Consider the following 12,650-nt stretch of genomic DNA (forward strand, 5'->3'; position numbering starts at 1 on the left):
TTTACACGCAATTATTATTCTGCACAGTTCAAGAGAAAATATCAAATAACAAATGCATTAACACTTTGTTGAAGTACAACAGTTTCAATACTCAGTCTTATTCAGCCCACAATTATCAGTCATGGTAAATCGGATGAAATAAAGGTCAGCTGCACTTGCAGGAAGGTTGCAAAGGATTGAATAGATGTTAGTTTTACAAAGCAGTCAGAGCAGTGACACACAACGTACAGGATTATACATGGCAATAAGACTAATAATTTGAGAAAAGGGCGCAACAGAGACATTACAGAAAGTGGATGTTTCTCCAAACTGGAGGAAAAGACAAGATGGGCTGCAGAGAGGCAGACAGCAACATTTCAGATGAGAACCGTTTATGTATATATGATAATAATCTCCTGTAATCTGGAGATTACAGGAGATGAAGAAAGAACTCTTTTTCTGTCAAATTACACTTCTCGGCCTGACACCTCAGTGGGTTTTGGATGAGATAGCTCATCGTAATCTGATAGATTTGGAGAAAATTCGCCGGGTAGAACTGCAAACCTTGCCAAGGTGGGATGTTGATCGATTCCTCGACTGAATGCTGAAATTAAATTAAAAAGTGCTTCAACAAAGTACGAGCTTTGAAATATTTCTTTAATCTTCTTTCATTGTACATAAGTGCTATATTAAATGATGAAGACGTTACTTTTTATGGCCTAAAATCACAATAATAAGATAATATGCTGACTGTGGTCTACATTTTCAAAACCACTGCATGTGTAACGATCTTCACTGCAACTAAACCTCAATGTTCAGTTTTCCTGATGATAAATTAAACAGTTTTTTAGAAGAGCTCTAAACTACATCTGCCCCTCTGACAAAGCAATCATTTTGGAGAAGTGATCTCAGCTTTTGCAGCTAAACCTAAAACTGATATGCTAGCTGATAATTAAGTGCTATGAAAATGCAGAGAACATGGGTTTTGTTTAAATCTCAACCTTTTAAACTAACAAAGCTCTTTGCGATGAATTTGCTGGCGTTTCTCAGTGTTGAGAAATGCCAGCGCAAACTCTCAAGCTGCGACATTAGCATATGTGTCACGGATAAATAAGGAAAAAAAAAAGCTCACAAAAGCACTGAAAGATGTGAAGAGATGAAACGATGGCTAAAGAGATGAAACACAGGCTCGATGTGAAGACTCCTGTGGCGCCGGTTTACTCTCTTTATCACTCTATGTGCACACATCAGACGAGAGCACACTGGCTTTACAGCCTGCTCTTTGTTTTACTGTTTTCTCTTTCTTATAAATCCTGCAAGCGCTGTCAAGCTAAAATAAAACCGTCCTTTGGACTGCAGCCTCAATCTGTGTTGCTAAGGTTACCTCGCCACCATCAGTTGTAGCAAAAACAATTTTTTTTTTTTTTATCTGCTTTGACTTGAGGCTGTCATTATCTCCCTTCAACACAACACAGTGGTTGGTGACTTCCTTAGGTCGTCTTTCTCATGTTGAAGCCAGGAGTTTACAAATGAAAATGCATAATATATATCTCCACTTTTCATTTTACTCTTTTTTCTTCTACTTTTTTTTAACCACAGCTTCTAAAGAACCAGAAGTAAACAGCAAAACTGAGCTGTCCGAGGGTTGTTAAGTGTTAAATTACCTGCGTTCTTTGGTAATTAATTAATTAAAAACATAAAATATGTAACTCTCAGCATGAAGTGCTTTGTTTTCTTGTCGAATGCGCTTTTGACGACCAAAGTAGTAGCTTCCTATAAAATCTTACTGTGAAATCATGCAGTACTTTGCAGGAGTCTTGAATTCTTCTTCGTTTCTTTATGGTTTGTTTCCTAGGAGACAGACCTGCTTGTGATTTAATCAAGCTGACTTCATAAATGCAGTGCTGTGAAATTCAAATGTTCCCTTCCTTCTTGCCTTTCTGCCCATTTTACGTTTCAGATCATGAATAAAACTTCGATATTTGACAAAAATAACCAGAGTTTAAAACAAAAGAGCTTTCAAATAATGATTAGATGTATCAATAGGGGGGGAAAAGCCTCCTAACCCGTAAAACTGCTTGTTTGTAAATTTGTCGTTTTAATGCTGTGGAGGAATTTTGGTCGACTCTTCCTTGATTAATTACTTCAATTCTGCAACATTGTAGAGTTTAAAGGATGAATTACCTTTTCTACGTAATACCGCAGCATCTCTGTAAGACCGAAGACCCGAAAACGTCTCAGCCAATCTATAAGTCTTCATTTTGGTTTTTCTTCTTATGTTTTGAACTGTTCAGGAACAGACTTGCACTTGTACTTTGGGTCATTTTCTTGCAGCATAAACCGAATCTGGTTGAGCTGAAGGTTACAAACTGATGTCTGCACATATTCCTTCAGGATTTCTGCTGTCAAATAGAGATTCTGAAACAGCCCTGATCATCATACTGCAACTACCATGCTTGTCTGTTGGAGTGACTTTATTTTTTTTATCTTAAAATGATGTGTTTGCTTTACATCAGGTATAACCGGATGCCTTCCTCCCACTTTTATTTCGTCAGTTCACAGAATATTAGCTTTTAACTTTCCGAGATCTTCACTATATTTTTGTTAAACATGAGATGGGATTTAGTAAGTTAGATTATATTTTCATAATTTCAAAATGTTATTTTTTTCCGCAGTTATATTTGTTTTATGTAAAATGAGTTTGATGATTTGAAACAGAAGTGTGACATTTACTGTGACTGTGTTTTTATTTTGTTTTTAATTATGTAAAGCACCTTGAAATGCCTTGCTGCTGAAATGTGCTATACAAATACAATTTGATTGATTGATTGATTAACAAAAAGCAGAAGCACAGGAAATCCATAAAGTGACAAATATTTTTTCACAGCTTTGTAGGTCTTCAAGGAAAATCTGAATTGACTGTAATCCCTATTTAGTGTAAAAAGTTAGTTGTTAGAGATTAAAGATTAGTAGCGTGCCTAAATATAGCACAGAAATGGCAGAAATCTATCAGGAAATCAACTTAGTGACCCTTATTTACATGTCTTTTACATCAAAGACATTCAGAATAATAAACATTCACCATTTCAGCCAAGAGGAAATGATCGATATCTAGTTTCTAACACTTCAAAAGGGTATAGAAGACGTATTTTCATTCTGAGATGTACTAAACATGCGTCACTGTCTTTTCCTCTCACGTACAGGCAGATCTCCAGATGTTTAAGGGGACTGCAGCCCACCTGTGTTTGTACTGGAGAGCTGTGTATCTGCTGGCTGCAGGGGTGGCGCTACCGTCCGAATCCCTCTGGCTGTGTCCGCCGTCCTGTCGCTGCAACGCCGCCGCTCTGGAGGCAAACTGCTCCGGCGCTCAGCTGGGCGCCGTGCCTGACGGTCTCCCCCAAGATGCCGAGCTGCTCAACCTGACCCACAACACGATCAAGACTCTGGTGAATCAGCAGTTTCACAAACTAACTCGGCTTTTACACCTCGATTTAAGTGACAATCTACTGGCGCTGGTGGAAGCGGAAGCCTTCCTCGGCCTGCAGAATCTGCTCACGCTGCGTCTTTCTCGCAATCACCTCAGGATCATCTCCGTGGGAGTGTTTGCTGGTTTGACGAACTTGCAGCTGCTAGATATAAGCAACAATGAGATTCTTGTCCTCTTAGACTTCACCTTCACAGATTTAGGATCTCTGCAGGTTTTCCTAGCAGACAATAACGACTTTGTTTTTATCTCTAATCAAGCCTTCGCCGGACTGAGTGGCCTACAGAGGCTGGACCTTGATGGCTCTAACCTCACTGCTGTGCCAACCGAGGCGCTCACTCAGTTGAGTGTGTTAAAAAGCCTTCACATTCACCAGCTGGACCTCATCTCGCTGCCAAACTACTCTTTCTACCCTCTGCTGCACCTAAAGGAGCTCGTCGTTGCACATTTCCCCAGGCTGGAGACTCTGTCAGGAAACAGTCTGTTCGGCCTCAATCTCACATCCTTATCCATCAAGCACTGCAACCTCAAAGAGGTACCGTACGCTACTTTGCATCACCTTGTTTACCTCGTGTCCATCGACCTTTCTTTCAACCCTATCACTTACATCCATGGGAACCTGCTTGGAGACTTACTCCGGCTCCAAGAGTTTCATCTCGTCGGCGGTTCACTGGCAAGCATCGAAACCGGAGCGTTTAAAGGTTTGGGATATTTAGGTGTGCTGAATGTTTCGCGAAATCTTCTCACCACCCTCGAGGCGGGGTCTTTCCATTCAGTGATCACCTTAAAAAGCCTGGGGCTCGACAACAACCCCCTCGCGTGTGACTGCCGCCTGCTTTGGGTGGCTCGAAGGCGGCTGTACGTGAACTTTGGTGGGCGTCTGCCGACCTGCATGACTTCCACCCAGCTGCAGGGCTGGAATTTCCTGGAGTTCTCCGAGGACGAACTACCGAACCTGCTCACCTGCCGGCAGGCTCGGATTGTGGACTGGAGGCCCCAAGATGTGAGAGTGAATCAAGGACACTCGGTGGTGTTTCACTGCAGCTCAGAAGGTGACCCCCAGCCATCTGTCAGCTGGCTTAATCCCCAGCTAAGGCAGGTTTCGCCTGCTGGCAGGATACGGGCCCTCTCCAACGGCTCCCTGGAGGTGCGCTACGCTCAGCCACACGATAGCGGCACTTATATCTGCGTGGCGTCCAATGCAGCGGGAAATGAAAGCCTGCGCGTCAGCCTTCATGTCCAAGCCTTGCCATCATCTCCTAAAAAACACTATCGTCTTAAAGGCTGGCCTGCCTTTCCTTCCTCTCCCCCCGAAGTGGATGGAGATGAGAAGCTCCCGTTTGATGTGAAGACTCTTCTGATAGCGGCGACGATCGGATTCGTCTCATTCTTCGGCTCGGTGTCCGTGTGCTTCGTTTTCATGTTCTTCTGGAGCAAAGGAAAGGGGCAAATCAAGCACACAGCAACGATTGCCTACGTGCCACGCAGCGCCATGTCCAACAGCAACACGGGGACGTCAAACTACATGGAGACGAGCAGGTTCACCATGAAACTCATATGAGTCCGTTTGATAAACCGAAAAACATATTTTTCATAAGGTGTGGCTGGATGAGAACAAATAAAATGCGTTTGACTATTTGAGATGTTTGAATTAAATGTAAGAAACGATTACCTTTTACTAACTCCCATGTACTTTTAGCAGTGTCTGACAAGTTAAAAGAATGCGAGCATGACATGACGTATTACACACAATGTGAGGATTTTAAGTTGAGTTTCTAAAAAAATATCTTTATTGACAAGGATTTTTTTTCACGCTTGTTTCCTCTTGGAGAAGAAAAACACTTTGCATGTCATTAAAGAACTAACAGCTCTGACAGGGCATAAATAAAATCTGGAGAGATTAAGACATAAAAGCAAAACATGTATCAATCAGATTTTTTTTCTGGCCGATACCTATTTCTGATTTACTTTCAGCTGCCTGTCCTGTTTTTTTTTTTTTTTTTTTTTTTTTTTTTTTTTGACAGTCTAATTTTGAAGACATAATAAATAAATCTATCACAGTTTTTTTCTTTCTCTCACTATTTCTGGCATTTAGCGAGTAGACATAATTTTGGTCCTTCGAACTGACCTAAAACAAACAAAATTTGGTCTGATTTAACTCCAGACAGTGAAACAGAAAAGAGTCTTTTAAGTCAGAGAATGTAAACTTCTGGTTTTAGCTGTGTGTAAACTTTAACGAGCCACTTTAATTGATTCTCAGGTGTCACTGGATCCTGCAGTTTGTGTATTTTATATAAATACTATAAAATGAATAGCAAGTCTTTTAATGTATCCTTTAAAGTTTAAGTTAATTATAATGCTGATTAACTTTTCATCCAGCCTCCGTGACTTCTGTTTGTCAGAATATGTTATAAAACAGATGCGGATTTGTCTTGGCTGTCTTTAAAAATGGGAAACACAGGGAAACATGTCATTCAAATGAGTCACTTTTGTTAATATTAATAAGTCTAGAAAATGGATACAAAACTGTGCCTAATCTTACAAATATCTACATTCAAAGTTAAACATTTAGAACTGGAACTGTGAAATGGTGCTGCAGTAGGAGAGAAATTGATTTTAAGGCTTTTCACACATCTTTACCATTTATCAAATAAATATGTAGGCTGTCAAAGACAAAAAAAAACAAAAACAAAAGATGGCTTGCTTACTTGTGTTTTTACTTGTACTTTAAAGGAGGAATATAATGGCCAATAATGTAACTTGTGATTCTTTTTAGACCTTGAATAAAATGCCAAAAGGGATCCTGGCCTTATGTTAAGGTTATGGTATTTCTCAATGGTTATTTATTTATTTTTTTTACATTGTCACATGCATTGTACATTATGCAACATGTTTATGGACAATGTTTTTTTTTAAATAATACCTGAGGGCTGCATGAATTAAAATGATTATTCATTGAAAAATATTGATTTGGGTCTATTTCCACTGAAAGACTGTTGAGTTTCAGAGTGAGTACTGTGGGAAAGAAGATGTCATTTTGCTCAGCATCCAAAGGGTAAAGAATCAGTTCTGAGGTCACAACTTTCAATTTCTGCTCACATTTTTAGGACGTATTTACTACAGCAGTAATCAGAGGCATCCACCAGAAAGTGGAGCTATAGCTGCACATGCTGTGAACACATACATGTGTTTGTAAAAATAAAATAAATGACTGCTTTTAACAACTGACTGATGATGCTTTTCATTTACTATCAAGACCACAGCCCATAATCCCGTCAGCTTTTGTTTCTCTGATGTTGGAAAAGTGATGTTGTTGCCATGACAATACAGTAACTCTGACAGTGTCAAGCAAGAGGCTTAGAGAGAAGAAGCAAGTTGTTTCCAGAGTAACGTTCAACAAGCCTCCAGTACAGTAGAGCTAAAAAAAAAAAAGTATCTTGCGGTGAAGGTTTTGGAGTTGAGTACAATAAATAAGTAAATAAATCTCATATGGAGATATTTTTAAACTTCTGGATCCCACGGGGTTTGATTTAAAAAGGTAACCGGCAGTGCAAGCTTCATTTTAAGTTACAAATGAAAAATTAAAATGGAATAAAACTTTTGTGTTAATTATTATTTTTTATATATTAAAAGCCACAGTGACATTATTTATTACCTTTACTAAGGGAATCAATCATGAAACTACTGGATTTACATTTTCAGATTGTTTTAGGTGCAACACAACGTCAGAGCAGTCCCATTCAATAAATTAGAACATTATTGAAAGGTATACATTTATTTCAATAATTTACTAAATGAAACATTATATATAGATTAATTACAGACAAACTGACGACTTTATTTCTGCCTATTATGATGATTATCCGCATACGAAAACACAATACTTAAGATATACAAGATATTTAAAGCATATTTATATTTACTATAATAAAGACATATAAAGACATGTAAACTTTCCACTAAAAAGTATGCTTAATAATGGCTTAGAAGTTTTATTTATTTATTTATTTATTCATTTATTTATTTATTTATTTATTTGACAAACAATCCTCATCGTAGCGCATATTCTAATATTTTGAATTAGAAAATAAATCAGCAAGGTCCAAAGTTCCTTTATTTTGAAAATCCATTGAGCCGATAGGCTTGACGTACGCAGAGTGTCCCGGAAGTAAAACTTTTCTGCTACTACGGTTGGGCTTAGCAGTTAGCACCCTGTTCGATAGAGTTTTTCTATTGAATAAATCGAGATTTGCCTATTTGGTGAGTTGGACGTGGGGTGGTAGAGTATTATAAAATAAACATGGCAACAAAAAGATTAATTTAGTTTATCAAAGCAAAACGACCACACATTAACAAGCAGCACAAACAGAAGCTAAGGTTGATTAGCATTGCTCGGAGCTATGAGCCTGGCAGTTGGACGGGAACCGAGGAAGACTGCGGGAAACCGCATGTCCAAACTCCTGGATGCTGAAGAAGAGGATGAGTTCTACAAAACAACATACGGAGGCTTTAACGATGTAAGAAATTACACCAAAAAAAAAAAAAAAAAAAGATAAATACCTTCATAGTTTAGAACTACCTAGATACGGGAAGTAAACGTCTTGACTGTGGCACTTTTAAAATATTTCGTGCTTCAAACAAATGCAACTAATTTTGCTACCTTCCTATATGAGAGTGTAAGAGATTATAGGTAAAGTATAAATTGATTCAAAGCATGTATATAATGTTTGCGATATTTCGTATATATTCTTATTTGTAAAAAAATCGAACATTTACACAGATGATTGAGAGACATTTTTAAACAGATATGCAAGATGGAACATAAAAACATGAAAGTATAAATGTAAACTAGTTTTGAGCCTTCTGAATGTATGAAGAAAGTCAATAATTTATTTGTACGTAACGTTATAGCAGCACGGATATCAGTATTTAAACAATAATGTTTTTCAGCCTGCAGGTATGAATATGAGTTGTGTATTGAACATCTGTTTTTTCATTTAACATTATATTTGAACACATTTCAATAGTATCATCGCCCTAATCCTTGGAGAGGCTTAACTAACCTGAATGATGATAATTTTTTTTTAAAAATTCTCATTATTACTTCTCGTCATGTTATCTGAACGGCTCCATTTGTCTCCTCTCAGGAATCGGGAGATGATGAATATCACGGAGAGCACTCGGACACAGAGGATGAGGTGGACAGCGACTTTGATATCGACGAGGGTGAGGAGCCCGACAGCGACCAGGAGGAAGATGCTCCTCGGAGGAAGAGTCGGGTCGTCACAAAAGCTTATAAGGTATTTTAGGAGTTTTCGGCATTAAGCCTCTAAGTCATTTAAGTTAGTTACAAATGAAACATTCTGAAAGCATTTTTAAAACAAACATTTTTACGAGCTCTAACACAATCTAAAAGAATAACTTGAATATAAAAAAAACAGTCTAGATCAGGATTTTAACAGCATGGCGCATAAGCTACTATCAGCCGTCACTATCATCTGCAGGGCCATCTTCTCTATTATATACTGGTGAAACCCCAAGCTGACATGCAGCGTGTTCTGTTTACGCCTGGATGTCAGTAATTAGTATGGTATATATTTTATATTTATTCCAAGGAGCCTATAAAGGTGGCAAAACCCAAACCTAAAAAACCCAATGAGGAGCAGAAGAGGACAGAGAAAACCAAAGTGGAGCTCAAAAGGAGGATTCCTCAAGAATTTCACGATTTTGCTGAACGTAAGTTGCAAAAATTATTTTCTTCCCCTTAAATTATGTTTAATAGTCCAAGTTCTTTTTGTAAATAATCCCAGTAAGTAATCGTTCCACAAATGATTATAATAAGCACATGATTATTGTATGAGAATTACTTCAGGGAATGGGTCAGTTTTGGGTTTGTAATTAAATGACGTCTCTGCCGCTCTGTAGCTCGGAAGTCTGTGCGACAGTCCACCAGTGAACACACCAGGAAGACCAACCTTCGCCTACAGGAGCGTCAGGACGCTCCTAGGAGACGGAGAGGCGCTCACCGGGACCGACCTTTGACCCAGGAGGAGCTGCTGGCAGAGGCTAAGATCACAGCTGAGGTCAACATTCGGTCTCTGGGTGAGAACCTTTTCAAGAACTCAGTATTTCCCGTTGTGTGTTGAGAGAACGGGTGATGAAACTCTGCGGGAGCAGCAATACGAATAGATGAAAGTAATGACAGCAGACATGCTGCGTAATAAATTATATTGGAATATTCCTTTGATTCTTGCATTGAAGCAAATACTCCAAGTGCATCTCAATAAATTGGAATTTTATTGAAAGTGAATTTATTCCAGTAATTAACTTTAAAGAGTGAAATTCCGACAGATTTATGACACACAAAGTGATATAATTTTAAAGTCTTTACATCTGTTAATTTTGATTATTATTTACAGCTGATGAAAATTTAAAATTCAGTACCTTCCCAGCTGGAAATGAAGTAGAATAAAAAGAATATGATCCAACAAAAGGGATGATAGTAGTTCTTAAATAAAACAAAACAAATAAAGGTCTTCTTAAAATAAAGATATGAAGTATATTCAGAAGAACGGTGAAGGCTGAAGGATCAGCTTATATAAACCGTCTCTAGGATTTGTTTAGGACATCAGTGATTGAGTGCTGATATGACAACTGTCAAGTGACCTCTGACAGTGTACTGAATTTCTGCAGAGCTTTTATTTTATTTTCATAAATCCTTAACAACCTGTGTTAGAAATGACTTTTTTTCAGTTCAGTAATGTTTAGATCTTGTGAGAAACTGGTTTTAATGTTTCTATCAGCTGTAAGATAGAATGAGATGAAATATGTCAACATGTTTACGAGACGTACTGGCTTCACTTCTTGATTGACCAGAAAAAGAAAAAAAAAAAGCTATTCCGTTACGTTTAATCTTACTTTTGATCAATAACTTATTTTTGACTTTACTGTTCTAAGTAACTAAGATCTACATGTATCTTGTTCATATTTTGCACATGTTTGTTGTTCTCTTTATTTAGTCAATAAAGTGGTGGATTTTCATTTTCTCAGGCGTTTTGCCTGCAGTCCGAATCCTAAAGTGTTTCCGGTTTCTCTTTGTAGAGAACTACGAGCGTCTGGAAGCAGACAAGAAGAAGCAAGTCCATAAGAAGCGTCGCTTCGAGGGACCGACCATCCGCTACCATTCGGTCCTGATGCCCCTGGTCTCTCACTCGCTCCTTAAAGAAGAAAATGTTGACGTGGAGGGGTAAGTGTGGCCACCGGTCTGACTCTGATGACCTTTAAAGTAGATTTGTAGACATGAAGGTTACTCCTTTTTAATATATGCATTTTTTTTTTGTCTGCATCAAGTATAATCTGCTCCATAAATATTTTAATCTCCTCTAGATTAACGTATGCCAAAACATTATATCATGTTTAGCTGTTATGCAATTTAGTAAGAAGATTTATTACGTTTTTTTTAAATCTCCTGTAGGGGTATCTGTTGGGATTTCATCAAAGCAAGAGATAAAAAAAAGCAATATTAAAGTAAATCCTGGTCTTTATAAATAAAGTGCATACAGCAGTTATTGATTGTCGTAATCTTGTTTTCCACAGGCTGGATCAGGACGTCTCTCAGACGGCACCGCAGAATCCCACCACGCCGTCCCAGCAGCCCACTGGAGGACTGTGCTCCCGGACTTACATAACGTTCAGCGACGACGAAGCCTTCGAGGCGACCTTCCCTCCCGCCGCCCAGGCCGGCCCCCAGATCCCCGTTCAGGAGATCTGCCCCGTCACGCACAAGGCGGCGCTGTACCGGGACCCGGTCACGGACATCCCCTACGCCAACGCGCGAGCCTTCCGCATCATCCGAGAGGCGTACCGCAAATACGTGGCAGCTCACGGGTTTCCAAGCAGCTCGGCGGCAAGCGCGGGAGGCGACGCCTCTTCCATGAAGGGAGTCCGTCAGAAAATGGTCATCAAGCAAAGTGGGTTTACCACGTAGTGTTTCAGTGGCTTTAGGGTTTGTTTTCTATCTGGAAGTCAGCGAATGTTTTGCATCTCAGCAGAATTTAAACTGTCTACACACGATGGGATGCGCTGCCTGGACTCAAAAAAGTTGTTGCTTTTTTCTCCACTCTGCAAGAGTTACCTTAACGGGTCGCTGTATGAAGAGTACATTTCAGTGATATTATTCAGGGACGAGCGGCTAAGAACAGCGCACAAAGTTCCAACAGAGTCTGGAAAAGTCTGGAATTTTATTTAATTGTTTTCAACGTTTAAATATGTATGAAAACATCCACATACTTCCAGAACTTATTCCTTATTCTGTGTATTTCATTCTAGCTTTGCATCTTTCTTGTTTGCTCATCTCCATCCTTTCTTATTTGTGTTCTTCCTCGCGTCTCTTTCCTTCTTGCATTCCTTGTATCTTTCTTATTTCCTCCCTTGTTGCCTTTGGAAAGCTCAGTCTGGGAAAGTCTAGAATTTTTACATGAAAATGTGATTACAGTTTGTTTTCATGAATTTCAATTTCATTTGTCTGCACACCCACAAACTTGAAGGCTGTTTGACTTAAAATTTCACCTTTTTTTTTTTTTTTTTTTACATGTAACTATTTTGTACCGTATATAAATGGGATAACTGAGGAAAAAAATAAATAAATAGTTGAAACTGTGATTTAAATGTTTTTCTTTTCTTTGAATAAATTTGGATGTGCACATGTTTTGGAAATTTAACTGTTTCGATCTTAAGTTAAATCTGTTCCATTGACACTTGACTGTGCTTCATGGTGGTTAGAACTGGTTTCTTGAAACAAAAAGGTCCTGGGTTCAAATCCAGAGTTTTCTCGAGGTTCTCCATCTTCCTCCCTCCGTCTGAGAACATGACAGGTTAACTGATGTCCAAATTAGCCTCGGCTCACAGTGCGTGTGTGCATGTTTTTTCTCCCGTATGTCTCTGTGTTGCCCTGTGATGGATTGACAATAAGAAATGGTAACAGTCCTCCACCTTCCCACCACCCAAGACCACGCAGGATCTGGATAAAAAAAGGATCTTGCAGAGTTTTTTTTGTTTTTTTTTCAGCCTTCTGTGTCAAGACAAACATATTTGCGATCTACAGCAGGCATATTTATGCCTAAGTTCCTCGTTTTCTGCGTAAACAGCGGAATGGAAATATGTTTAGAGCTCAACACTAAAGCAGATC

The 12,650-nt window shown here is 38.8% G+C and overlaps 2 protein-coding genes across 2 annotated transcripts; both read left to right on the forward strand.

Moving 5' to 3' along the window:
* Positions 1-3,194: 3,194 nt before the first annotated feature.
* LOC106932690 (leucine-rich repeat and immunoglobulin-like domain-containing nogo receptor-interacting protein 1) lies at positions 3,195-5,024 on the forward strand. Its single transcript, XM_015011500.2, has one exon. It carries the CDS (start codon positions 3,195-3,197, stop codon positions 5,022-5,024), a length of 1,830 nt encoding a protein of 609 aa, XP_014866986.2.
* Positions 5,025-7,603: 2,579 nt separating this feature from the next.
* On the forward strand, positions 7,604-12,167 carry vps72a (vacuolar protein sorting 72 homolog a). The gene is made up of 6 exons (XM_015011516.2): positions 7,604-7,980; positions 8,611-8,763; positions 9,079-9,199; positions 9,389-9,565; positions 10,565-10,709; positions 11,060-12,167. Exons 1-6 carry the CDS (start codon positions 7,864-7,866, stop codon positions 11,448-11,450), a joined length of 1,104 nt encoding a protein of 367 aa, XP_014867002.2. The 5' UTR covers positions 7,604-7,863; the 3' UTR covers positions 11,451-12,167.
* The last annotated feature ends 483 nt before the right edge of the window (positions 12,168-12,650 follow it).

The sequence above is a fragment of the Poecilia mexicana genome, unplaced genomic scaffold (assembly GCF_051168715.1).
Source record: "Poecilia mexicana isolate PSO_F unplaced genomic scaffold, ASM5116871v1 scaffold_11, whole genome shotgun sequence".
Lineage (NCBI taxonomy): Eukaryota > Metazoa > Chordata > Actinopteri > Cyprinodontiformes > Poeciliidae > Poecilia > Poecilia mexicana.